General features: G+C 41.7%; 1 protein-coding gene across 1 annotated transcript in view; it reads right to left on the bottom strand.

The window, feature by feature from the left end:
• Positions 1-27,504, bottom strand: part of LOC147698460 (serine/threonine-protein kinase Nek5-like) — a 1,208,702-nt gene that overhangs the window by 368,339 nt on the left and 812,859 nt on the right. The window contains exon 7 of the mRNA XM_086936245.1: positions 15,060-15,186. Coding sequence (XP_086792371.1) covers positions 15,060-15,186 — 127 coding nt within the window. The remainder of the gene's footprint in view (positions 1-15,059; positions 15,187-27,504) is intronic.

Raw genomic sequence — 27,504 nt, 5'->3', positions numbered from 1 at the left:
CTCGAGGTGTAATCTTTCTATTCCTGGAGTTCACTGACCTTTTAAAAATTCTGAATGCAGCTAAGCTTAAAAAACAGCTCTTTTGGTCTGGCTCAAAGTTGTTCATCTCCCAGGATGTTTCATCAGCCACTGCGAAACGGAGAAAGGAATTTCTAGACCCTCGCCCTGCTCTTCGTTCTCTGGGTGCACGTTATGATTTATTCCACCCTTGCTGTTTTTAAAGTCACCTACCTGAACAAAACTTCTTCTTTCGATCTCAGAAACTTCATCCAGTCACACTCTACATCATCAATGGAAGTTGCTGGACCTTCCTCTCCCACTTGAATCTTTTAACTCGTGTATTACATTTGTTCTTTTTTGTTGCTTCAAAACATGATACCTCCATTCACTAATTTTTCATTCCCTACTGTTGGTTGTGCAGGTTTTGTGGACTCCCATATATACCCGCCCTCTGTTCCTGATCCTTGTTATGTTCATATAGCGTCCTGGTGTGGTGCGTTACCTCACTCGTTGGGTGTGCTGTCTTCGCCTGTCCATCGCCACTCCTCATTTTTTTTATTTTTCCTCCACCTGTCAAGGTATGGATCACAGTCAGCAGTTCTCTGACATGTACTGTCTCCTCTTCTTTCTCCTTTACTTTCCTCTCTCCTTTTCCCTTTTCAATGCTCTCTTCCTTTTCTACCTTTTGACGATTTTTCAGTCATTTCTCATTCTCTCCCTCTTTTACATTTTCTCCTTCTCATCTCTTTTTTGTATCTTATGGCTCTATACCTAACCTTTCTCTTCACTACAACTTTGCACGAAAATTCTTTTTTTATGCTCCTTTGCTATTTTAACTTTTATTGTTGAATATATAATGTCATTCTCTTTCTTTCAGAGTCGTTACATGGAACGTAAAGGGTTTTAATAATCCTATAAAGAGGCAGAGAATTCTCCTATAAGCCTGATTTAGTCTTACTAAAAGAAACTCATTTGTCTGAGGCTGAAGCTCTTAAGCTCAAGCACAATTGGGTTGGCTCAGTATTGGTTTCCCCTAAAAATACAGAAAAGAACAGGGTTGTTATTCTATGCCATAAAAAACTTGAAATACTGAGTTGTTACGCAGGATATAGACTCTGATGGTAGGTGGATTTCGGTCAAATTTATAATTAATAATATCCCTCTCACTACATTTAATGTCTATGGCCTAACTCAACCTGATCCCACTTTTTGGCCTACTATTACAGATAAGTGTTTTCAATATAAAGATGAATTCTTTATACTTGGAGGTGATTGTAATCAAGTCATTGACCATTTTATTGATCACACATCCCAGGTGCGCTTTATTCCCCATAAACCTCACAAACAATTTCTCAGTACTATCATGCAGACTAATCTTGTGGATGCCTGGAGACTATGCAACCCAGACAAGTCAGAATCTTCCTTTTTTCCCCTCCACATGGTTCCCTATCCCGGATAGATTACATATTCCTCTCCAAACCCTTGGCTCAGCACCTTATTTCCTCCTCGATCGAGCCCATTTTGATCTCGGATCATGCTCCGGTGGTTGTTGATTTGACCTACTCCTTTCTCGCTCCAAATATTTCAGGTGGAGATTTAATAATTCTCTTCTACAAGATCCAGTATTTTTCTCTTCATCTCTTTTGCTGAATAATTATTTTCTATCAATGAAGATCCGTCTGTCTCCCCTGTGTCGTGTGGGATAATTTTAAGCCACTGCTCGAGGCTTTATTATACATTTTGAATCCAAGAAAAAGAAGCAGACCCTCAATAAACATAAAGCTTTATTATCTTCCATCAAACGTTTAGAACATCAGTTTTACACTTTCTCATCAGATTCCAATTTGCAGAAACGTATTCGTGCAAAGATGGATTTTAATAAAATCTCTACTGACAATGCCTCCTTCACTTTGCTTAGTAGTAGTGCCAGATATTATGGTGGTCGAAATAGAGTTGGCTCACTCCTTGCTAACTATCTCAAATCTAGAAAATAAAGAGTACTAATTGATTCTATTCACTCAACAGAAGGTAAACATCTTTTCAGGGATCAGGATATATTAGACGGATTTACAAAATGTTATAGTGATTTATACACTCCAGAGTCGCCTCCATCTGCCTCACTTATTGATAATTATCTTAGCACTATTCCTCCTCATCCCCCTTCGGATCTTGATTTTGCTTCTTTAGACACAGACCTTTCACTCCAGGAAATCTCTTCTTCTCTACACTCTTTAAAGAAAAATAAATCCCCTGGCCCAGATGGTTTTTTTGTAGAATTTTATCTTCATTTCTCAAATCTGTAGCTCCCAAAACATATTTTTTAACTTTTTCAATACTTTTGTACTACAGGTGCGGCAAATGGTACTTTTCTAGAGGCCTCTATTTGTCGTATTCATAAAGATGGCAAGGATCCCAAATTTGGCAAGAACTACAGCCCCATATCCTTGATAAATGTTGATTATAAGATTTTTGCCAAACTATTAGCATTACGGCTTAAATCCTTTCTCCTTCATTAAATAGGCTTAGAACAATGTGGCTTTGTCAAAGGTAGGTTAACCTCTGACAATCCTCAATAATTTTTTAATGTTCTGATTAAAGTGTCTACTCTACCCTAACCTCTCGCGGTGATTTCGATTGACACATAAAAAGACTTTGATAGGGTGGATTGGTCCTTCTGTTTAAATCTCTCAGATGGCATGGTTTTGGTCCTAAATTCATTTATCTTATTTCCTTACTTAACTCTACACCCTCTGCCTCCACCATCGATGACGGTCAAGTCTCAAACGTTTTTCACCTCATCGAGGTGTTAGGCAGGGCATTATCTCCCCTTTTATTTGTTCTATCTCTCGAGCCGTTTCTTTCTCGTATTCGTCATAACTCCTCTAACTCTGGATTCCCTTATGGAGATCATCAACTGAAGTTATCTGCTTACACGGATGATATTTTACTTATCCTTTCTAACCCAGACTTCTCTATTCCCCCATTATTACACGAAATCTCAGATTTGTCAGTGGTGTCCGGTTATAAAATCAACTCTGACAAGACGGAGGTTTTACCAATCACCAAGTTTTGCCTTAAGAAACAATTTGATACCACTGGCTTTCATTGGAACAGTTCTAAAATCAAATATCTTGGTATTTGGTTTTCCAATTCAATTTTGGAATGGGTTAGAGTGTTGCTCTTGATCGCTTTTCCAAACTTTTCTCTTCCTGGAACCCTCTTTTTCTTTCCTGGTGGGGTCGCCTGGATTCCATCAAGATGATGATTACTCCAATTTTATTATATTTCTTTTTAATGATTCCAGTCCATATTCCCTTCACCTTTTAAAAAAAAAATAGACTCTCTTCTTTCCAAATTTTTGTGGAAAAACAAAAAGTCCAGAATTTCTTTACTTCATCTCAGAAAACCGAGAGCTGTTGGCGGTGTAAATTTCCCAGACTTCCGGTTATATCATAAGGCTTTTTGCCTAAAACAAGCTTCTTATTGGCTTCTTACGGAAACTTCTCCCTTTACTCCTTTATGGGTCACTATCGAACGCTGTCTATTTGCCCCTTTTTCGACTAATAAACTTCTCACTTTCACTGCCAAGAATGCTCTCACATCCCTTTCACTATTTAAACACACCCTCTCGCTGTTAAGGCCTCATTGCCAAGCAAAAATAATATCCATAAATGCTTTTATACATTCTCCTCTTTGGTATAATCGTCTTATTACCATTAATGACAGACCTCTGCTTTGGTCTTCATGGAGCACTAGGGGTATTATCTGGGTTAAAGACTTGTTTGATGGTACATCTCCTTGTTCCTTTCCTCTTTTTCAAGCTACTTTCAACTGTCCTCACTCATTTTTATACAAATTTTCAATACTTATGGAGGTGATTGTGTGCTTCTATTCCCAGCCTTCTGAAGACTCCTCGGCTACAAGGGATCCCCTTCTTAAAATCTTGGTGTTACTTCCAAAAGCTTACTTTATTTACAAATTCTTCTATTCCATTGATTCAGGGCGTGCTTAGACTAAGTTTGAACTCGCTTGGGAAACAGACTTAGAAAACTTGAAATTGCACTGAAACTTATTCGCATTAATTGTTTTTATTGTTTTTTACCACTGAGAGCATTTCACGAACGACGACAGCGTCGCAACGAAATCCGCCAGGGAAACTTGTCAGACTGTATATAGCATTGGGGGCATAATACTGAAGAGAAGCCTAACAGTATCTTTGCTTGCCTGTACACTTCCGGCTACCACCGGTTAGCGGTCTAGCCTGATCGGCGCGAGGTCCCGCCCACCACACTTGAAAAGTGAGTGCGCAGAGCGGACACGCCGAGACATTACCAAAACAGAATCTGGAAGGAAGGAGGCGCTGCTAAGCCTCAGAGACTCATTTTAAAACTTGAAATTGCACTGAAACTTACTCGCATTAATTGTTTTTATTGTTTTTTACCACTGAGAGCATTTCACGAACGACGACAGCGTCGCAACGAAATCCGCCAGGGAAACTTGTCAGACTGTACATAGCATTGGGGGCATAATACTGAAGAGAAGCCTAACAGTATCTTTGCTTGCCTGTACACTTCCGGCTACCACCGGTTAGCGGTCTAGCCTGATCGGCGCGAGGTCCCGCCCACCACACTTGAAAAGTGAGTGCGCAGAGCGGACACGCCGAGACATTACCAAAACAGAATCTGGAAGGAAGGAGGCGCTGCTAAGCCTCAGAGACTCATTTTAAAACTTGAAATTGCACTGAAACTTACTCGCATTAATTGTTTTTATTGTTTTTTACCACTGAGAGCATTTCACGAACGACGACAGCGTCGCAACGAAATCCGCCAGGGAAACTTGTCAGACTGTACATAGCATTGGGGGCATAATACTGAAGAGAACCCTAACAGTATCTTTGCTTGCCTGTACACTTCCGGCTACCACCGGTTAGCGGTCTAGCCTGATCGGCGCGAGGTCCCGCCCACCACACTTCAAAAGTGAGTGCGCAGAGCGGACACGCGCAGCGGCGCGCGTGCGGCGCGTCTAAGTCGCGTCAAAGTCAAGGCCTGTCCTCGCCTGTCACCGCCTGGGAACCGACGCACGACGCCACGCTCGCCCATTCCCCAGGTACTATTGCCAATACTATAGAATGATCACCTATTCGAAGGACCAGTTACTAGCCTTAAACACCAGCCCCACAAAATCCCCCCAAACAACCACATCTCCTGTTCTAACATGCATTTATGGTAACGTGCGCTCCCTCCCAAAGCACGCCATACAAATTTGGGCAGTGCTCGATCAAGAGGCTCCCGATCTATTTTTCATGACAGAGACATGGATTCAAGACCACTCCACCCCAGATATAGCTATAGCCTTACCTGAGGGCTATAAGATCATTAGATTGGATAGGAAATCCAAAAGAGGAGGTGGCACTGCCATCATATTTAAAGAGCACATAAAAATCACTATTATAGAGACTCATCTGGCGCCTTGGGGCGAATTTTTATTTTTTTCTTTGCTACTTAATAACGTGGAATCCTGGAAGGGGGCCTTAGTCTATAGACCTCCCATCACGAAAACAAACTTCGCCACCCAAATGTTAGACATTCTCACACCCCACGTCCTTGCATGTAAAAATTTCCTATTATTAGGAGACATAAACTACCATTTAGAATGTCAAACGGATCACCATACTGCTGAACTGTGCAACAGTATACATGCACTAGACCTGAGAATACTAGAGACAGGCCCGACGCACATTGCAGGACACTGCCTCGATATTGTCTGCTCCAACTCGCAACAACTATCCATCAATGATCTCACCCCTGTATTATGGACCGATCACTCACTTATAAAATTCTCTATTAAGCTAAATTCACAGAACCCCAGACCCCCTAAACAATCGAGTCTGTCCAGATCATGGTCAAAAATACAAACTGATACTTTCCAGAGGCATTTTATTCCTCCCCCTGCCTCCCAATCGGCGAATCAGATGGCAGTAGACTTAGACAAAGCCATTGTAAAAACTCTCGACACAATAGCCCCCAAACGCCCTACCAAACGCCCCATAAAAAGCAGTCCCTGGTTCACCCCTGAACTGAAGAGATTAAAAGTTGCCACAAGAGCTCTAGAAAGACGCTGGAGAAAAACTAAAGACACAGACGACAAAGCCAAATACAAAACTTCCCATCATGAATATATGGCGCATATTGCAACAGCAAAAAAAAACTATCTTGCCGACAAAATAGATCAAGCAGGGAGCTGCCAAAAAACACTATATAAAATAGTGAAAGACTTTACGAATCCCTTACCTTGCCAAGCAAATGCACTGGAATCCCAGGAATGGGCAAACCAGCTATCAGTGTATTTCAAGGATAAAATAAATAATATATATATGACCTTCCCTAATCCCCCCCCCAACACTGATGTTCCACATCCCCTGCACCCTTCAAATATGGAGAACACGACACATACCATGCAACTATTAGAATTCAGCCCCTTTACCACAGATATGGTAATAAAGAACCTAGGGAAGATTAAATCAGGATCCCCAAACGACTCAGCATCCTCACAAATTCTAGCCAAAATAGGACCAGCTATAGCAACTGAACTTACCAATATCTTTAATACGTCCCTTGCACAAAGCACTTTCCCAAGCAGCTGGAAGGAAGCAACAATCAGGCCTATCATCAAAAAAACCAATGCTGACCACACAACTCCTTCAAATTATCGCCCAATAGCCCTCCACTCCCTGTTTGGCAAAATGATGGAGGCTACTATAAATTCCCAACTAATGAAACACCTAGAAGACAACAAGATATTAGACGCCACCCAATCAGGCTTTAGAGCCCACCACAGTACGGAAACGGCTCTACTCGAAATAGTGGATAATATCCGCCTTGCCATTGATTCAAAGAAATCAGCAATCCTGATTCTGTTGGATCTCTCTGCAGCGTTCGACACCATCTCCCACACAGTACTAATAAAGAGACTGGTGGGGGTTGGTGTCGGGGGCAAGGCGCTGGGCTGGCTGCAAAGCTACCTGACAGACAGGAAATCCAGAGTCAAAACCGGTCCCTTCCTGTCTGAAACCACTGATAACAATATCGGCGTCCCCCAGGGCTCAATTTTGAGCCCAACGTTGTTTAACGTTTATATGTCCCCCCTGGCCAAAATAATCAAAGATCATGGCTTCCAAACAGTCTCATACGCTGACGACACACAGATCCTGGTCACCATGGGTCCTGATCCAGGCGACACCAAAATCAGATTTCAATCCTGCATGGTGGCCATCAAAAAATGGATGACTGAGAACTTTTTGATGCTTAATGCAGAAAAGTCCGAAATTATGCTGTTCGGAAAGGCACATCAAATATGGGAACAGGACTGGTGGCCCATTGAACTTGGTCAATGCCCCCCACCCAAAAACACAGTCCGAAATCTAGGAATTTTAATGGATGACCAACTTACAATGCAACCACACGTTAACAAAGTGGTACACACCTGTATAGGCCTTATGAAAAGCCTTAGAAAAATATTCAAATGGCTTCCTTTAACCAGCAGAAGACCACTAATCCAAAGCTTAATAACCAGCCGGCTGGATTATGGCAATGCATTGTTTGCAGACATAAATGCCTCTAACATAGCCAAACTACAGACCATCCAGAACAGTGCAGCCAGGCTAGCATTGGGTCTCCCACCAAGAACCCCGTCTGCCCCCTGTCTGAATCAATTGCACTGGCTACCAGTCAACAGACGCATAAAATTCAAGGTCTGCTGCTTAGTCCACAAATCCTTAAACGGACATGGACCAGCATACATCAGAGACAAACTGCACCGATACAGCCCAATGAGAAATCTTCGCTCCTCCAACCAACTACTGCTAAAGACGCCTAGAGTCCGCACAGTGAGGAACGGGGACAGATGCTTCTCAAAAATCGGTCCCTCTTTCTGGAACTCACTTCCCTTAGATCTGAGAGCAGAACCTAACCTGATCATTTTTCGTAAGAACCTAAAAACTCTGCTCTTCAAACCTTAGTCATCCACTTCCCATACATACTGGTTCTGTTTTGTCTTTATCCATCTGTCAGCGCTACGAGACCTAACGGGTGAACTATGCGCGATACAAAAACAAATACAAATACAAATACAAAATGTCAGTGGAGCACTGATGTGTGGAACAGGATTTGGGCTCGATCGTTAAGAATTTCGAGATCTGCATCCACCACTCAATCCATGTTGTTTCTATATCACAGACTGTATTTCACTCCCATCTCTATAGCTAATTCCGCACACACTAATAATAAGAATGGCTGGTCCTGTGATTTTCCCTCAGAAGACCTCTCACATCTCCTATTCTCATGCCCCCAGTATCTTCTTTTTGGCTGCAAATTTGGTCTTGCCTTTCCAATATTTTTAAGATACATACTCCCATATCTAATCTCCTTCTCTTTATGGGAAGCTTATCAGAATCCCTCACTTTACCATCTCATGAAAAAGTGTTGTTTGATCTGATGTTAGCTTTAGCATTTCAACAGATTACAATGAAGTGGAAGTGTTTGACCAAACTCTCGACTAAGTCATGGTGGAATACTGTATTCCACTATCATAGACTGGATGTTGCTTATGCCTCCCAATGCAATCCACATGTAAACAGAGATGTATTTTGGTTGCCATTAACTACTTATCTGAATAAGGTTTCAATCAGTACGGTTTCTCGCCATCGTTCTGAAAATTTCCAACCCCCATGATTTTTTCCTCTTTGTCCTCTTTTCTCTTCTTTTAATATTTGGCAGAGTATTATTCAGTTGTTAATTTGTTCATTATACCTTACTTGTTTTTGAGAGTATTATTGCTGCTTGTTTACTGCTTGCAAAATATATATTTTCTTTCTGCTTCTTTACCTTCCCACCTTCCTCTTTCCTATATTATCCCTAAAATGTAAACAGCTTTCTACTATGATTTTCTTGCCTACTTCTATTTTGCCTGTGCGTTATCTTCTACACTGTTATACTTTAGGCCTATGTTGTATAGAAATTTTATGATTCAATAAAGCTTATTAAACTTCATTAAAAAAAAGAAGTGCATGGTGAGAGCGCCAGTATAGTGACCACTAACTTCTAGTTTTTTTTTTAACGTAAAATAATACGTTATTACCATACCTAAAGCCAACGCACAAAGGCTGTGTGCAGCCAGGCCCTACGCCCAATACCCAGCAGGCAGCTAACCTGCGCAAGCAGCCAATTCCATGCCACGCACGCCCTTCAACGGCAAAACGGAAAAAGTGGTCCAATTGGCTTTATCAAGGGGTGAGCATATCAATAAATATAAAGCAGATCTATCATCTCCAAAAATCGCAAAGTTTTTTATCAAAACAATATTTCAGTAATTCACACAATACAATGTTTAATACTAGCTATTATTATAAAAATGTTTAATAAAGTTTTAATAACGAAAAACATGTCTGAGAGGCTTTTAACATTGTTTTTATTATTGCATTTGGAGAGCTTAAAAATTTTAGAAGAAAAACTCAGACATGTTGATGATGTTTTTGATGTAAATTAAACTAATATGTCTTTGAGTCTTTCTTTTAACCGCATCGCTGTGGCGCACATTATGCTGCGCTGTGGCGGAATTTGACAGGTGCGCAGATCGGCCGTCCCCCGGCCGTCCGACGCACATGCCCACCGTGACGTCGGACATCCTGGGGCCATCCGACGTATGGAAAAGGTTACATTTTTTTAGCTTACAATATGCAATCATATAAACAACTACAAGAAGGCCTTCCACTCGAGCTGAAGAACACCGCGAACAGAGTTCCAGCTCATAGTGCTTTGAAATAATGCAGCTACCTATAATCACTATAAAGTCTCGAGATCTGGACAAGCTAGTTGGATAGCAATTACTATGCAAAACTCTAGATTGAAATAAACATATTAGGGATGTGAGCAGCAGGAGTTTATTTAGTGTCTAGCTCATGTAATGTGGTTGTAAGCATATTTAAGGTGCATGGCTCTAAAAGACTACAAATCAGTCCAGAGGTGTGCAATCTTACTGCTTTCAACTGCAGTACTGTCAGGTCGCATCATTCTCGCGAACACTGTTAGGCTGTGTACTGTGAGTCGGACGAGAAGTGAGTTACCATTGTGATTTTAGAACTCTACTTCCCAGCATGACTCGGCTCCTGAAGTAGCACTCTGCGTTTTGTGTGCCGCATGGAAACCTGGATATAGCCGGGAAGACATTTTACTGGGCATTTGATTATTCAAGACGGATTCTGCTTCGGAAGTCACGGTCTGGTAGGGGTGCTGGTAGTTGATTCAATAAGGATGTTCCATTTCCAATCAGACTTCCCTTTGTTTGCCGCACTTTTGTGCCTAACCCAGCTCTCCTCCCCCGTTGGCAAGAACAGCTGTATGAAGGACTAATGCAGGGGAGAAATTATCAGGCACAAGGCATGAGAAGCTGAAACTTCTAAACAATCCCTCTCTCCCATAGAAGAGAGTGTGGATGTGCATACTAGTCTCCTCCGTTGGCGATTCTTTGTTGACGACTCATGCGGAGGAGATTTACTGGTCTGTAAATTACTGCTGCACCTTACCTCCTCTGTTGGTGAGACTGATACTTTAGGTAAATTAACACTGTATATAATATTATTACATGTTGTAAATAGCACTTGTATGTTGTAAATACAATCTGTATATTGCCTATGTATACTGATGTTATCTACAGGTGCTTGTTTACTGGCGTTGACATCTCTATCCTAACTTCACTTTGAATGACACTACTATGTAGACAGACTGTGCGGCGACAATTCGTCTACCTAGTTTATCCGAGTAGCTACCCCCCATAACACCTCCGATTGTGATCTTAGTGTTTCTTGTACAAACTATACATTCTTTGTGGAGACAGCTATTATGTCTGGGCATATAATTCCTTTTGTCTTACACTTCTTTCTTAATTTCTTTAATTTAATTCTTATTTCTTTTTGAAAATCAGAAATTATTATTACATTTGGATGCACAGCAACCTGCATAGTATTTTATATCATCTCCGTAGCCTTATTTCTTTTCTGTCATCAATTATCGTGCTCCATATTATTACTTAACCAGTCCTCTGTTATTTATATATCTTTGGTCCCCTTGGTTTCCGATGCACTAACCCAGCGCCAACCTGAATGACCCACAGTCCTATTTTTATGACTGTTTTTGCCGATCGCGGCTCCTTTACTTTTAAATAACAGTGCCCCACGTCATTACCTAAACTAGTCTTTTGTTTATGTTGTGGTCCCTTAGTTTCCGACGCACTAACCCGGCGCCGACTTGAATGACCTGTAGTCCTATCTTCATGACTATTTTTGCCGATCGCTGCTTTTTTTTCAAATAAAAAGCGTGTTAGAATCTTAAATCGGTTACACACGTCTTTCCTCGGTGAGAGACACACCGTCCACAACGTCTACGAGAGTCATAGCCGGCGGTACATATTCGAAGCAACGGTAAGCCTCTCTTTTTCGACGCCCATTAGACTCCGTTTTATATATGGACATTACAATCACTTTTCCTCCGCTTTCTAACTTAATCCTTGTGTCCGTTATATTAATTTCAGATCACAAGATCCATTCATCGCTTAAGATCCCTGACTCTCGGAAGTACGACCCATGAGCCCTCTAGGTAATTCAAAGTCACCTCTTTGTATGATGTTCGTATTTGTCTAACAACAGGGCTACTGTTTGTTTAACATTTTTTAATACGTAGACGGTAGACTCTTATGATAAGAGTCCTTTATAGTCCATCATTAAATATTAGCTTCCACTATTTCGGGATAAGAGTCTTTTGTAACCATAAATACCGCCTTCATCCAATAATCTTTTCCCTATGTTAAAACGTTTTGGTTATATATCTATTTCAGAAAACCATCTATACATTCATATAGGTGCCCCTGCGTCCTAGCTGCACAGACGACCCCGCCCTTTGTGATAACCTTTTTTCAATATCTAACTTAATGAATACGCCATAAAACAGGACTATCACAACATCTGCCAATGAGGTAAATGTAGAATTCGTCTAGTACTTTCTCATTTAGCACCCTTATACACCTGTGTGAAAACCCCCATTTTTATATCAAATTATCTGTCACGTTTCAGCTTGAAATTCTTAAAAAAGAAGAACAATCTCCAAGGATACTTTACAACTCAACTAATCATGTTATTTCGTGCGGACGGACCAATATCTCCATAAGGTATAATTCCCTGTTTGCAAGTTGATATGATCACAAAAAAACAACAGAAATATTGTGTATGTTTATTTATACCAGTTTTCTATTCCTTTTGTTTATACATTAGACATTTATCTTATACTCAAGCCCAAAGAGGACGTGTAGTTTTTCTCTATAACCGAATTTAGGTAAGCATGTTTTGACTCAGGCTCGTAACCCATATAGGATATCTGTCAACGCCAGTGGACATATCACCCGTACATGTTTGGTTTCATGCTTAAGCAATTTAAATTATACTATGAACTTTACATCAGGTTACCAAATAGGCAACTTAGATTTAACAGGAGTACTTATACCACTATTGGATTGTCCTGACTTCAAATGTAAATATAGATGTGTATGTGGGACACTAGATAGATGTATATTTGTAATATATAGGTAACTTAGAACTAAATGTGAGTACCCATGTTACCAAGGATCATTTAGATGCGAAATGTAAATATAGATGTGTACCATGGATGTCTTGAACATACAGCAATGAGGTTATGGGTGTTTTAGGGTTGTCACATAGGTTTGTGTCTCTTATATGTCTCTTACCATGATCTATATTGTACAACTTGACTGTAGACAAAAAATACTGCACTGTTTATATTTGTTTATGAAATACTATTTGTTTCCATGTCACTTAAGCAAAAAATGTTCATCTGTCCTACTCTCACTGACACTGTTTTTAATATTTCAGTGCAATAAATGGCCACCTGAAGAAGGCTAGCCAGCCGAAACGCGCGTTGTGACCTACCTTGCCATATTGCATACATTACCTTTTTCGTGTTATGTCTGCCTTCTAAATGTTTTTAATGTTTATGCACTATTAGTAATTTAACGTAAAAGACAAATTTGTATACAATGAATTTTTTCAAAAAAAATCAAAAAAATGAAAACAGATAATCTGAGGATAAAATAAACATATACAAAAAAATGTTTATTACTTGGTGAGTGGTGAGTTTATCTGTTAGTATATGTGGATAATCATATTATTTGTGGTTTATTACATTTATGTTGTCACTTGACTATAGATCTTTACCAAACTGATACTTTAGGTTCATGCATAAAGAGGTGGTTATCAAAAGATCAGGACAGAATATAAAAACTTTCCTGGATGTAAAAGGAGTGAAGGAACCTGTAGATACATGGGAATTCCTGTATTGAGTGTCCCATATAAAACATATAGGGCTATTGGATCAAATTAAGGTTTAAGAAGAGCATTAGATTTGCTTAGTGAGAAAGGGTAACTATAGTGGTTTATGATTTTATGACATTCTTTTTTCAAATGTATATGCAGTATATTTTTTAATGATATGAAATGAAATGTTTAAACTGTATCCAAAAACTTTTTAATTAGATTTTTTATTTTAAGGTGTATTCTTTCGGGAATATTTCCGAAATTTTAAATCTCAAGATAAAGAACGTTTTATATAAATAAAAACATTGTAAGCACTACATTTTAGTCTGGCTTAATAAGAGCTCGGTATGAAAGAATGAGTGAGTGATGTGAGAATCTATACAGTCTGTTTCCAGGGAGTTCCCTTTAGGCTTAAATTGTCTCGAGCACCATGTTCCCTGGAACTAGTGGGGTCATCTCTCTTTCCTCTACTTAATTCTAGGAATACTGTCTTAAGCGGATATTTAAAAAGAGGCTCATTATTGGATGTGTTGGAAGTTACAGCCTCGAAGCCTATTCATCCTGATCTGTTCATGGTACTCTACTGTTTTGTTTCTCATGGAGCTATACTAAGAACTGATTTATTAAGCAGTGGCAATTCTTTTGCTCATTTAACAAGGGGTCAGTAGTGGGTGACTGGAAGCCTGATGCTCCCGCCCTTTGTGGTTCATCCCGACCTGTTAATGAGGGTAGGTATGTCGATTAAAGTTTTCATATTATCTCTTGAGTATACATGCCTTATTCACAGAAGGAGGTGTATGTTTATAATCTCGATTTCCCACCCTTTTGCAGCATCTGTGTTGGAAACTTGAATACACCCTCTCACCTCCCCTGTTACTGGGTTGATTATTTTCTTTTACGTGTAGTTATTTTGTGTCTCTAACCTCACTTGCTGGTTTTGATAGTTACTGTTATGAATAAGAGTATATTACAAGTCTCTCTCCCTCCATTCACAGATCTCCCTCTCTGCAGATCCCAACCTTTCCTTCCCCCGCTTAACCATCTCAAAAGGTTGCGCTATTACAATAATCCAGACTTGGGGCTGTTGAGAGGTGGACCCCTCTGAGCATCGGCACACCCCTGAGGATGCGCCTTTAACAGGACAAATATCTTGATGTGTAGCTGAAAAAGAATAGAAGCACAGTTTTCAGAAGGAGTAAGTGTGCATGTAGGCTTCCTTCACACATTTTCCTCTAGGCGTTGGGAAAGGGTAATTGGGGATTGCAGAGGAAATTGCTCCATAATAACGAGTACTTGTGGATGGTGCTTCCTATGGACTTTGGCCAAAAAGATCATTTACACATCAAAAGAAGGGAATGTATGCTATGAAATGGGATTACACAAGGAATATTGCCATCAATCGGTGGAAAAGGTATGTGTGTAACTGTCTGAATTTTAATAAGCTTAATACATGTAACATACATCCAACCACCTCCATGACAGTTACATTAACTTTAATTGAAATGATTGAAGAGTACTTGTGTGCATGCTGATTAGTTAAATTATATTTAATCATTAATGTGATACTGGCGGATCCAGGTTCCATTTGGTGCCATATCATCTTAACATTGGTTCACACAGTCTGACAGTAGGAATGAACGAAGAAGGGTTATTATAAATAAGTGCATTTCTGGTACGCAACTACCTGTGTCATGGCAACCAACTTCCATTAAAGCTTTGTCTTTGAGATCTTCACACACTTTCCCCCAGTTTGTTTCCTGAAATTTCTGGCCATGATCAAATGTCAAGGTCTGATTAAACAACTCCACTTCCTATAGAAAGAGAAAATATATAGGGGTTTTGTTAAAGGAGGTTCAATAGTTCGGGAAACCCAGCAAGACAAACAAAAATGCTTTTACTAGTATTTGCAAATCCCTATGCTTTACATTCCTGCTTGCTTTTGCCACCCTACTTATGTCAGGAAGAAAGCAGAGACGAAAACATTACCATGACGTTCCTTGTCAGCCTAAGAGCTATTTGACCATAAAGTGATCTCACACATTGATTACAACTGCTGCCCCTAATTTGCTCTTTTTCTAATTATTTTATGTGCTGTAGAGAGTTGGATTTAGAGATGTTCGTAAAGCAAATATGGTGGTTCTGGTGGCAACCAGTTTGAAAAGGGGACTGTGGTTGCACAATTATACATAAGTGTAATATCCATTTTATTAGCATAGTGTACTGACCTCTTACATCTTGAAGATGTACTGCAGCGATGCTACCACAATTGGTGCTGGATATTGAGTCATATGTGATTGGTATATTTAATGGAAATGGTTTTGAAATGCTGCTATGATGAATCACTAAAAAGCAATGGTGTTACAATCGATGAAGTAGTGTTTGAAAGGGTGTTGATGAGCTTAAGATGTAATAACTGCTTGATGAGTCAAGAGAAATGTAAATGAGTCTGAAACAGTTGACTTTGTGTATGCAGTGTGTAGATTGTGTTTGTGAACATGTGGTGTGCAAATAGTGCAGTTTGAAGGCACATTATTGTTCTTTAGCTGCTGATGAACGCTGGTGGAGCACACAGTAGGGTTCTGGCAATATGCACTACCTGCCCTATCAAGATTAAGATCTGTGTCCTAGTATACATATAAGATAAAGAAAATATGCAGACTCCTCACTCGGGTAGCAGTGGTTCAGGTTGTCTTATCTTTGGTCACTTCTCACATTGACTATGCCAAGTGTTGCAAGTTTTTTAACAGCCGCTTATAGAGGACGAAACAAAAGAATCCCTAGAACTGTATTATTTTAAACTAAAAAGTAAACCTATATATCGATTTTAACTCTCTTTTTATATATTATGGTGTTTAATTAAGTGACTTTTGTAAAAATGCTGTGTAAAGTAAATGTATTGTGGGTATTTTTAAAATGTTTTAAATGTATGTATTATTCTTGCCTTTTATGATTTTAACAAAAATCGAATAAAGTGTATTTTGACTGACTGACTGACTGACTATCCCAATTCACTTTATTTCGGTCTTCCGTTGTATCTAGTCAAAAGACTGCAAGTGGTACAAAACCCGCCCGCAAGACTGATTTTCCATCAGCCCAGATGGCAACATGCTTCCCCCTTTAAGAGGAAGCTACATTGGCTCCGCATAACACAACGTTGTGCTTTCAAAACCAGGTGCCTCATTTTTAAATCTCTGCATGGCGCCTGTCCGAAATTTGATTCCAACCTTATCCAGAGATACAGACCTGCCCGAAATTTGCGCTCAGCCCACCTGAACCTCCTGATCACACCGACCTACAACCTGAAGAGACGAGGCGGTGGTAGATTTGCGGTGTTGGCCCCTCACTTCTGGAACGTCCTCCCCCTTGACATCAGTTCCTGTACAGACTTTTTGACATTCAGGAGACTTCTTAAGATCTGGCTGTTTATCCAGGCATATAAATAACCTACCAGGACCCAGGCTACTCCTAAATTTAGCGCTAAGACACAGAATGGTGTACGTGCGCTCTACAAATAATTTTAACATAACATATACTTGCACTTATCGAAGGACAGGCAGGCAAAGATTCCCTGGAGATGCAGTAGATGCGCAGTAGGAGATCGTGTCCTCGTGTGATCCTCACTTGTGCTATCCACCATCTCACAACTTTTGTGCAGAAGATGGAATGTGGAATTCAGGTTTCTAGTTTTCTCTTCTGCTAGCTTCTGTCTCAGTTAATTTTTCATTTTGATAAGACCATCAGGGGCTAAAAGTTCAGAAATGGGAGGAGGGATTAGGGGGCAAGGTGGGTGAATATCAAGAGGACAATGACGTTCTCAGCAAAAGAGTAGGTGTTGCCCCTCCCCAAAGGGGTCCTGCAGGGGAGATACTCAGCAAAGTGATACGAAGATCCCAGATTCAGGGGTACAGGAGTTATGGGGGTATGGGTTGCATGTGAATAGATGCCGAAAATCAAACTCTCTAGCGAAAGGGTTTAAAGAACATGAAGGGAGCTTGGGAGGCTTGGAAGTGTAAATGGAAGCTGGAGGGGTGCTGGAGTGGTGGGAATGCTTATAAAGGACACCAGTTATGTTTCGTGGTTGTTAACAAGTATTAATCGGGACAAAAGCACAGCATGCACAGGTGATGATCAAATGCATATGAAGAGAGAAAACTGTTGAGGAGCTACTGCATCTGCTGCACCAATGGTCGCTACACCCTTGGAAATACAGGGGCAAAGAATAGGGAAGATGGAGGATTATCCAAATAGGTGAAATAAAGCAGTAATTTGGGTTGAGTGGGTTTGTGTGGCATGGTGCCACTGCACCAGCTAACATAAAAAGAAGGTACGCTTCAGTAAGTCCAGCTGCATGGGATACGCAGAAAGAGGGAGAGGTGAGTTGGGAGTGATGGGTTAGCGAAGAAGGGTGTTAGTTGGTGGTGTTGTTACAACAGCACAGGCATGCTATTGCATATTTTGTAGTTAACCACGGAGCTAAGTGTAAAATTGATGGTATTGTGCTGTGGGGTAAGCAATGTGTGATGGCCTCTAATGCAACAAAAGAAGTAGGATCTTTGGCTTAAGTACGCAATCTAAAATGAAGCGATAATCAGGGTTTAAGGATTTCCTGAGTCCTCAGAGCCCTGCTACATGAATTGAAAGTACGTTCCTGGAAGTGTGCGAGCAAATGGATGCTGACAGGTGAGCAGGAGAAAGAGTGTTGTGTTCAGATGTTGACAATGTAAGTGTGTAGTGGTGTAAACAGGTTGTTATGGGCTGTTGTGAAACTAAGTAAGTGGGCTCCTGTTAGAAACTTGCAAGAAAGCAGTAATATGGATTGTATGCATTGTTGGGGGCACTGTGCTACCGCACCTGTTGCACACAAAGTAGCCATGGGCAAGTAAGTGTAGCTGTGGAGGCTTGAGAAGGAAAAGGAAGTGGGATAGGCATGTTTGTTGTGAGCGGGGTTTGCTGGGGGGTAGGTGTTCTTGTATGAGAAGGGCAGGGTGCATGAAAGAGCAAAGTTTATATTTTTGAAAGTACTGGAAGGGCATGAAGGATGGAGCAAGATTGGTATAGAACATTATGCAGCAAATGATGAAAGTAAACTGAAAGAGCACAAGCAAACACGTGCATCTTTTTAAAATGTAAACAAAAGCGATGGCAGCCAATGGGCTAAAAGAACATGAAGAGAGGTTGTGAAACTTGGAAAAGGAAAGACAGATCGGTGGGATGAGGGGTTACAGAAGGCCAATGATTGTAGTTATGGTTGTTTTCATGTAACACAAATCAAAAAAGCACAACATGAGGGGTTCAAGAGCTAAAGTACACATAAGAGAGAACTCTGTAGCAGCACCACTGCGCCTGCTGCACAAATGAACGCTATGCTCGTGGAAATGAGGGGACAAAGTCTAGGAATGGGAGATAAATATGAACTAGCTGAAATAAAGCCGTAGTGTATGGTTAATGGATTTGTGTGGGGTGCAGTGCCACTGCACTTGCTGCGCAAATGTAGGCTATGCTCCAGAATGGATAGTTGCAAAAGCCTTGGAAAGAAGAGGAAGACAAGAGGTGTGTTTTGGGTAGGAATGCAGCGAAGAAGGCGGATAGGTGGTAGTGGCGGTGTTGTTATAGCCGAAAGGAGATATTTTGTAGTTAACAACAGAGCTAAGTACAAAATGTATAGTATTCTTAGAAGGGTAAGCAGTGTGTGATACCCCTACTGCAAGGAAGGAAATGGGCTACTTGGGTCTAGTTTAAATAAAAAAAAAACTATTCATTAATTTGGGGTCAACGCAATGGGTCCCTGAAGCCTCCTTGACCTGGTGCCACTGCACCTGCTGAACCAATAGAAAGTACTCCCGTGGAAGTGCAGGTCCAATTGGCAGCAACATGAGATCAAGAGTCTTGGTGAGGCACCATAGAAGAGCAGTAAATGGGGTTCTTGTTGTTTTAGATGTAAATGTCCGAGTAGTTTTCAGTTTAAAAAGCTAGCATCCACGCTATATTATTTAATTAGGCATGAACTGGCATATTCAGTGTGCCATAGGCTGAGGTTCAAGTAGGGAAATGTGCAGCTATGCACCTGGTGGAACTGGCAAATAAAGCCGGAATCCGGGAAGATTGTATTTTAGGGGTACGGTAATGAAGTTACGGCCCAGTAAGCATCATTGTGTAGGGTAGGGGCGGGAAAGGAAGACGGAGAGCCATTTTTTGGGAGGGTGGGGGGGGGGGGGGGAGTGGGGCCATCAAGAACCTATCTTGCTAGGTGGGTTTGTAAGTAAAGGACACAAGGTGCAAGGGCACAGCTTGTATTTCAGAATGGACTGAGGGGCATTAAGGATAGAGTGTAATTGGTATTTTGCATAACTGAACCAATGGTGACAGGGTAGCAGGGTGCTAAAAATCACAACTTGTGTGGGTCATGATGAAAAGCACACAGGAGAGAGATTATTGGCCTGGCGCCACTGCACCTTCCGTACCAATGCAAGCCATGACCCTTTAAATGTGGGGGTAAAGGCTTGGAACAGGAGAGGAATATGTAGATGGGTGAAATTAAGCATTAATCTGGTTTCAATGGTTTTGTGTGGTATATTGTTAAGCAATGGTTTAGTCAAATGTAGTTCCTGAAGGGAGACAAAAAAGGAGAGGTGAGTTGGGGGTGGGTGGGCACCAAAGATGGATAATTGGTGGTGGCAGTGGTGATGGTGTTACTAAAGGGCTGGTATGAAACATCACACATGACAGTTAACGGAGCCACAAACAAAATGTATGGAAGTGCGTAGTGGGGCAGCCAGTGCATGATAGCGCCTAGTGCAAGGAAGGAAACAGGCTTCTTGGCTCCTGTTTAAAATGTAAAATGAAGCACTAGTCTGGGTTCAATGGGTCCCTGAGGGCTCAGTGTCCTGGTGGCACGAATTGGAAGTATTCCCCGGGAAGGCTAGGGAGAGGGAGAGGCGTGCCGAGGGGCTTTAAAAGAGCAGTGATGTGGGGCAGTTGTTGTTACAGAAGGACATGTAGACGTAGTTTGTAGGCCACAATGCCAGCAGCCACAAACTATTTAAAAAGTGGGCAGCAGAGTAGGCAGTGTGTCATGGGTTGTAGTGCAAGTAAGGAAATGGTCTCTGGGTCTCCTGCTTCATTGCAAAATAAAGCCGTAATGTGTGTCGAATGTTTTTTGAGGTCTTGGTGCTACTGCACCTGCAGCACATGATGATGGTAAGGCTTAGTAAGTTTAGATGAGTTAGGCAAGGGAAAGGAAAAGAAGACAGAGGTAATTTTGGTGTAGGGAGCTGACAGCAGCATATGTTGCTAGTTGTTTTTGTAAGAAACAGATAGGGTGTGTGAAGGAACATAGTTTGTATTTTCGAAAGTAGTTGAGGAGGCATAAAGGGTGGAGTATTGAACATGATTAAAAAATGAGGAAAATAAAGTCTAGGATCAGCATGTAGATGCCTATAAAATGCAATTACATGCATTGATGGCTATAGGTTTAAAATAAAATAAAAGGTGATTGTGAAGCTTTGAGCTCTGCAGCAGTGAAATAAAGGAAAAATAAAATGAGAATAGTTATTGTCATTTTATTTTTTCTCTGCTGCGACAGCTTTGAAGATGTGGCGGGCTACTCTGCTGACAGAGCAGGGGAGGAGAGGTTTGCACTCCACATTCATGCGCACTTTGCATGTTCTCCACCCACATGCCCAGGCTCCCATTCCCTGGCTGAGCGCCAAACCACAGCTCGTAGACCAATCACAACGCTGCATTGGAGCCTGAGAGTGCTTCCTGTTCCTGGGATATCGGCCTGGAGAGACGACGGCGGGACGACAGAGGAGAGATGCTGCGAAGGGGTACATTTTTTTTCTTTTTTTATGCGTATCCCTTGCCTTAACTGGCTTCAGAAACATCACTGCGCTTGAACTGCATGAAGCAGATGAAAAAGTGCAACCAAACATATACAGTACTATAGAGTTCCTTACCTGTAAACTAGGTCTTAAATATCTGTTACATGGATTCTTCTCCTGTTTTGTTTATAGATAAGAATTGGACTTGATTAACAATTGATAAATCCCAATCCTTTAAAGGTGAAGTCATCAACACACATATAAAATGACTACTAGCAGCTATTAATAGGGTTAAGTACAAACACTGCCTCAAAGGCCTTAGTGATAAAACTCAAAATGTTTGCTTGGGGCTTACGACTCATAGTAGGGTTTCTATGGCACTCCCTTCAATTTCTGGAGGGAATGCTGAATCCAGTGGCGAGTCAACAATTGGATTTGTATCCCGATTTAGCATTTCCTACATAAATTATAAGATGTCAATTGCCACATAAATCAAGCCCTTGGTCTCAAAAGTGGATGTGTTAAAGCATCTCTGCTATGTATCAGTACCTGCTTTCAAACCTGTACAGTCATTATAGGGCCTGACTCATTACGCATTTGGGTTGTGCTCTTATAATTAAGTATCTCATGCAGAAAGCCATTTTGTGGGCTCAAACCCCACTATTTGCAAAATCATAGGGTTTATGACCACACAAGGGTATTTTCCTATGTACCATACCCCTTCTGCTATTTGGAAAAACCTATCTGAAGCTCAAAAGAGGTTTTGTGACTCATTCCAGATCCTTAAAAGGAGAGGTATGAAAGGGGGGTTCTCTCCTAAGTGTGAATCACAATGAGATGTGTCAATGGTAAGTGAACGCATTTGCAAGCCATTGAAAAGTTACCAGCTCCCAAAGCAGATGGTAACTTATTTCCAAGGAGCAAGCTGTCCCCATTGGATAGGGAAGTGTCATGGACAAAACGCTTAGTAGGTAGGTCCCCTTGTTGCAAGATAGGGTCCAGTAGCCAGGTATCACCCTTTATGGAATTTTATACATGGACGTTGTCCACTGTCTCATGAAGAGGAAACCCCCAAAAAGGGATAAAAAACCTCATTGGCAATCTTATTAGCCTTAATTGAAGATGAAGAGCAATAATTAATAGATTAGATTAGCACCAACCTCCTCCTAACATCAGGAAGGAGAAAAGAGCCATGCAAAATCCAGAGGTAGAATGCACCAGCAAAAGTGACTACAAATAGCAAAAAATCAAGGGGTAAATTGAAAGTCAAAGCAAATATTGTGAAGAAAAAATAAGGGAATTCATGTGTTGCGATGCACGCTTGTCCTAAAAGAGCTTCTGTATACACAGATCCAACAAGGACTGACACCACAGGAAAAGGATCTACTTAAACTCTTAACTCTCCGGTCAGCACAGATGTAAAGATATGCCCCCCTCTAGAAGCTCCAGGCTTATCAGGGTGGCATTGAAAAAATTGGCAAACTAGCAAAGAGGCATGAACTAAAGATGTAACTTCCCAGGAAAAGGTCCTTCAAGTGAATCAAAAACTGACCACCTATCTAAATGCACACTTACTCACACCCCCATGCTTTCAGAAGCATGCACACATCCACCCATTATTCTCAAGCACACACACATCCATTCAGTGCACGCACTCACAAATACACATACATTCATACAGAGACACACGCACGCATGCACCGCACACTACAAAATATAATACTTACCTTCTGAAGCATCTCAGGGAGAGAAGCCTTGGTGGTTCCAGAAGGGTTTGAACTGTCACCTCCCCTCACTGGTCGACAAAGGTCAGCCGGGGAGGGGAGGAAGCAATCCCTATCTCGTCACAGAGAGGGATGGGGTCAGTAAGACTGCTGACCCCATCACACTGTGTGACGAGACAACAGTGATGGAAACTCAACTCTGGGCACTTCAGGGCTTAAAACCGATGCACTCTGGTCCGAGGCTATTAGTGACGGTCCACTTTGTCACGAGAGGGAGTGACTTGAGGTACTTTGGCAGGCTGAAGAGGTTACACCCACTGGGCTGTGACATCTTCTTCCCTGCAACATTCAGCTCAGGCAGCCAGACGCCTGCCCATTTAGCACATGTCTAGTTCCTGGTTGCCTGACCTGAAAATAAAGAGTGTCTGTCAGGCTGACCTTTGTTCAGCATGACAGACACTCTTTATGTGGTCCAAAAGGTGGGGGCGTGCCAAGCAAACCCATACCCCTCGGGCCTCTGCTGCTTGATTGTAAACTGATTCAAGCCTCTACAATTAATGCAAGATCAAATATCAGGATCTTCCTTGGGTAGAAAAAAACAAAGGTGTCTCAGTAGGCAATGAAGATGGAACTATCAACTCGTTTTGCAATTTCCGTTGTGGATAAACCTTCAAAGTCTTCTTTCATGGCAATTAGGCAAACCACACGTTGGCACTATATGCATGACCCTGTACTGACTCAGAGGGGGAAGAGAATGGGTGGGTGAGGGGATTAAACACAAATTTAAATTGTTGATGATTTAAGAACCGTATTACAAACATGCTGTTCTTATGTAATTGCGCTAAGTGCTTGGTAAAAAACCTTGTTAAACTCTGTCTACAAAAAATTTAAACCTTCAAAGTCTTCGTTTAGTCAGAGAATAAATCCAGCCAAAAGAAACAAACGTGCCAGATTCAAATTGTATTGTGCAATATTACTACCTATAAAGGGGAAGTTGTCAGGACTTACTACAGAACAGATCTCTGATGAGTTGCAGATCCATAGGAGGGTCTAGAACCAAACGGCATCTTGGCACTTGTGGTGCCCCAACAAGCTAAAGATTGGGGAATCATGACTTTTCCAAAATGGAAGAAGTTCCTAGTGTGGGGAACAGAGGTCCGACCAAGAAGTCCAGGTTTCCCTTCCGAGTCAGGATAGACAGAGAAGCATTTTTGTGCTAAAGTCTCCAGATTAAGCTTGCTGCTAAAGCTGTCCCAAGAATTCAAGGTGATGAGTGCACTTTAATGATTGTATGTTTTTGAATTGCTAACTTTCATGGTACATTGTATGCGCGAACACTGAATGCATCTACCTTTTGTTCACAGGTGGAGAAAGGGGCTTCATCCAAACAAGCACCCCAGTGTTGCTTCCTTACCATTCTCACATTCCCTGTTTCCTCAGGGCCTGATTCTAAGTACTTATATTTTTTAAATAAGTATGAAGGATTTTAGGAATTCAGGGAGGCGTAGACCAATCTGTTTTGATTCCCGTTATAGCTAGGCCTGGGCGGTAAACTGCGCTCCATTCGGTGAGTTTGCAGAGTTTCCCACGCTCAGCAGAGAATGCTGAGTTCCGAAAAACTCCGCTACGCAGAGTGGAGCTGAGTTTTTTCATCGCTCGCCAAGGTTAAGTTGGCGAGCACGAGCAAGGGAAACCTTACTCCAGACCACCTACTGGCGAGATTTCTCAATGCAGGCGGTCGCCGATGGCCACGATATACACGTTGATGTTACGTTCATGTTGAGGAAGCTGGTACTCGACCAGCAGAAAGGGCGGCTCCTCCGCAATGGCAGAGGCGCGTCGCCACACTGACAGAGCCAGCATGTGAAAAATAAAACAATATACTATAATCATTTTATATTTCACTTGCCGGCTCTGAGCCAGCGTGTGCAGGGAGGGGCAGGAAGGGGGGATGAGGCCCGGCTTGTGCACATGTGCGTTTGGCCAGCTGTCTCAGGATGGCCAAACGCATAATGCGCACTTAGTTTTATTCAACCGGGCTGTATTGGACAGCCGGTTTGGAGAAACAGCACAGACTCCCTGTCCTGAGTTGAGCGTCAAAGCAGCCTGCTCAGGCCAATCCAAGCGCTGCTCTCATAGCATGAGAGCAGGGCAGGGGATTGCACAGGGAGTCTCTGCTGCTGTCCCAGTGTCTGCTGGTACCAGGAAGCAGCAGAACACCGAGGTGCGAGGAGCAATGCGGCTGACAGCTTCAGGTAAGTGTTTTTTTAAAAACAATATTTGCACTCCACGATACCCCGCCCCCTCCCACCTCTTCATTGCGTTGGCCACCACTGAAAGCAGTGCACTCTTGCGCTGGGCATCGTGCAGTTTGTGCTGATTTTCTAGCATGGGACAAACATCTGGTGATAAAAATTAGTGGGACCAGCACAACCTAACGCACTGTCCCGCTTACGAAACTCCACGTTTGCACGGCAGAGTTTTTTGGTCACTTTGCGGAGTTCCGCATAGCACAGTGATTGTAAGGAAACTGTGGTAACAAAAAATGTTTTGAGTTTTACATAGTGATTATGCCTCCTCAAGTAATACATTCCAAACATTACAGCATTATTAGGAGATGCAATCATGTAAAACAATAGTAATTTCAACTATAACTTGCAATGGAAGACTCTGCCCGAATTGGACCACAAGCTTGTCCTGAATGCTACAGCAAGACTCATTCTGGATGTTCCTAAATATAATTCAGCCTCTGCTGCTATTCGGAAACTGCATTGGCTCTCTGCCTCTAAACGAATTACCTTCAAAGCCTTATTCATTGTCCATAAGGCACTTCACAATACAGGCCCAAAGGGAGTTAAGCATCTCTTTCAACGATATGTACCATCTAGACAGTTGAGTTCAGATGGAAAAATCTGTTGTTTATCCCTTGGTTTTGCAGGGCAAGATGGGGAGGGAGAGATTTTGCTGTGGCTGCATCTAAGCTTTGAATACTCTCCCTAACGCCATCTCCTGCCTGGAAGATACTTGGCCTTTTTTGTAGGGCCTTTGAAGACCGGTCTTGCAATGTCCCTTTTAGCTCAGGGATGATGCTCTTGCCCTCCCTCAGTAGACTAACCGTATTAGCGCCTTGACGAATGCGGGGAATTTGTTTGTGCTTTATAAAAAACCAAATCAAACAATCAATCAAATCAGAAGTTAATGGAGAGCCATCCACAGGGAATTTATTTGGAAGTATACTTGTCTATGTTAGCAATATTACTTTTTGAGGCCCAATCCTGGTCGATAAACATACCACAGGTAGCACTGTACAACAAAGCAGAAGTATTAACAGTCTTTCTGACAAAAATGAATGGTTATTAGTGTTATTCATAGGCAATCTAATGTATGGGATCTAGGTCTCTCAACTTCCTCCCTAGAACAGAATGTGTCATGCCACAGTTTTGTCATGCCGTTTAGAGTAGGATTGAATCAAATGTCCAACTTCACCACAATATAAACGCAGACAAGCATTATGTCAGCACCCTTTCTCACTTTCAGTCAAAGGACCTCGCATAGTTCCAATTTGCACGGGGTGGTCTTGAATAAACAGGTTCACTGAGACCTCTGATTTACCCGGCAATAAAACCTCAGGAGGATTATAGTACTTTTCTCTGAGCTTCTTTCTTTTCTAACTTCTCTCTTGCATTGTTTTTTCAATTAGCAGTACCAAATCAATGAGTTCAGCAAACGAGGTAGGACATTGGGAACACACTAAATCAAGCTTAATTTTCTCCTTTAACCATGTTGAAAAAGACCCATCTGAGTTTTTTCAGCTGACAAATGGCAAAATGAATCACATATGCCAAGCCATCCACCCAGTGCCTAAATTGTAAAATAAATGAGTGCCAGGGCCCTCGCCAGGAGGCCACGATAGCTTTCACTACCCATTGCCACTGCCATCGCTACCAATGACGGTATACACCTGTTACAACGCATTTGTTACTCCGCACTACCATTACAACGCGACTTTTACAACGCATACCATTACAACGCATTGCGCTGGGGGGCGCTCTAGGATAGGGAATAAGTATAATTTACTATCCAACACCTTCCCTAGGGTCCACGGGGACTGGAGTTAGAATAGTAAATTATACTTACCACTATCCAGCACCTCAAAGCGCTATGCGTTGTAATGGTATGCGTTGTAATGGTCGCGTTGTAATAGTAGGTAGTTGTAACGGTATGCGTTGTAACATGGTACATCCCCAATGACAGTACCAAAACCACTACTAACCATCAGATTCCTAAACGTTTGATTGTTCGGACTATTTCAGCCTCCAAAGCTATAGGAATGGCTTTGATGGCAGGTATTAGTCATTTTAAATGTACATTGAATTAATGAACAAGCATAGTTGTGCTCATCTCTAAATGCGACAAACAGCGCCACCATGTGGCAGCTGCCATTAGTGCCGGTGTTGACAATTAAGTGCCAATGCCAAGTACCGGAAACCATTGGCTCAAATGGAGCCCTGCATGATCCACCCCACCTTCATGAATATCATACAATAGTTCCTCAGCAGAATACCCAAATTAGAACATCGAAAAA

Source organism: Lissotriton vulgaris, chromosome 8, assembly GCF_964263255.1.
Source record: "Lissotriton vulgaris chromosome 8, aLisVul1.2, whole genome shotgun sequence".
Lineage (NCBI taxonomy): Eukaryota > Metazoa > Chordata > Amphibia > Caudata > Salamandridae > Lissotriton > Lissotriton vulgaris.
The sequence above is the reverse complement of the archived record's forward strand: the minus strand, read 5'-3'. Positions and strand labels throughout refer to the sequence as shown.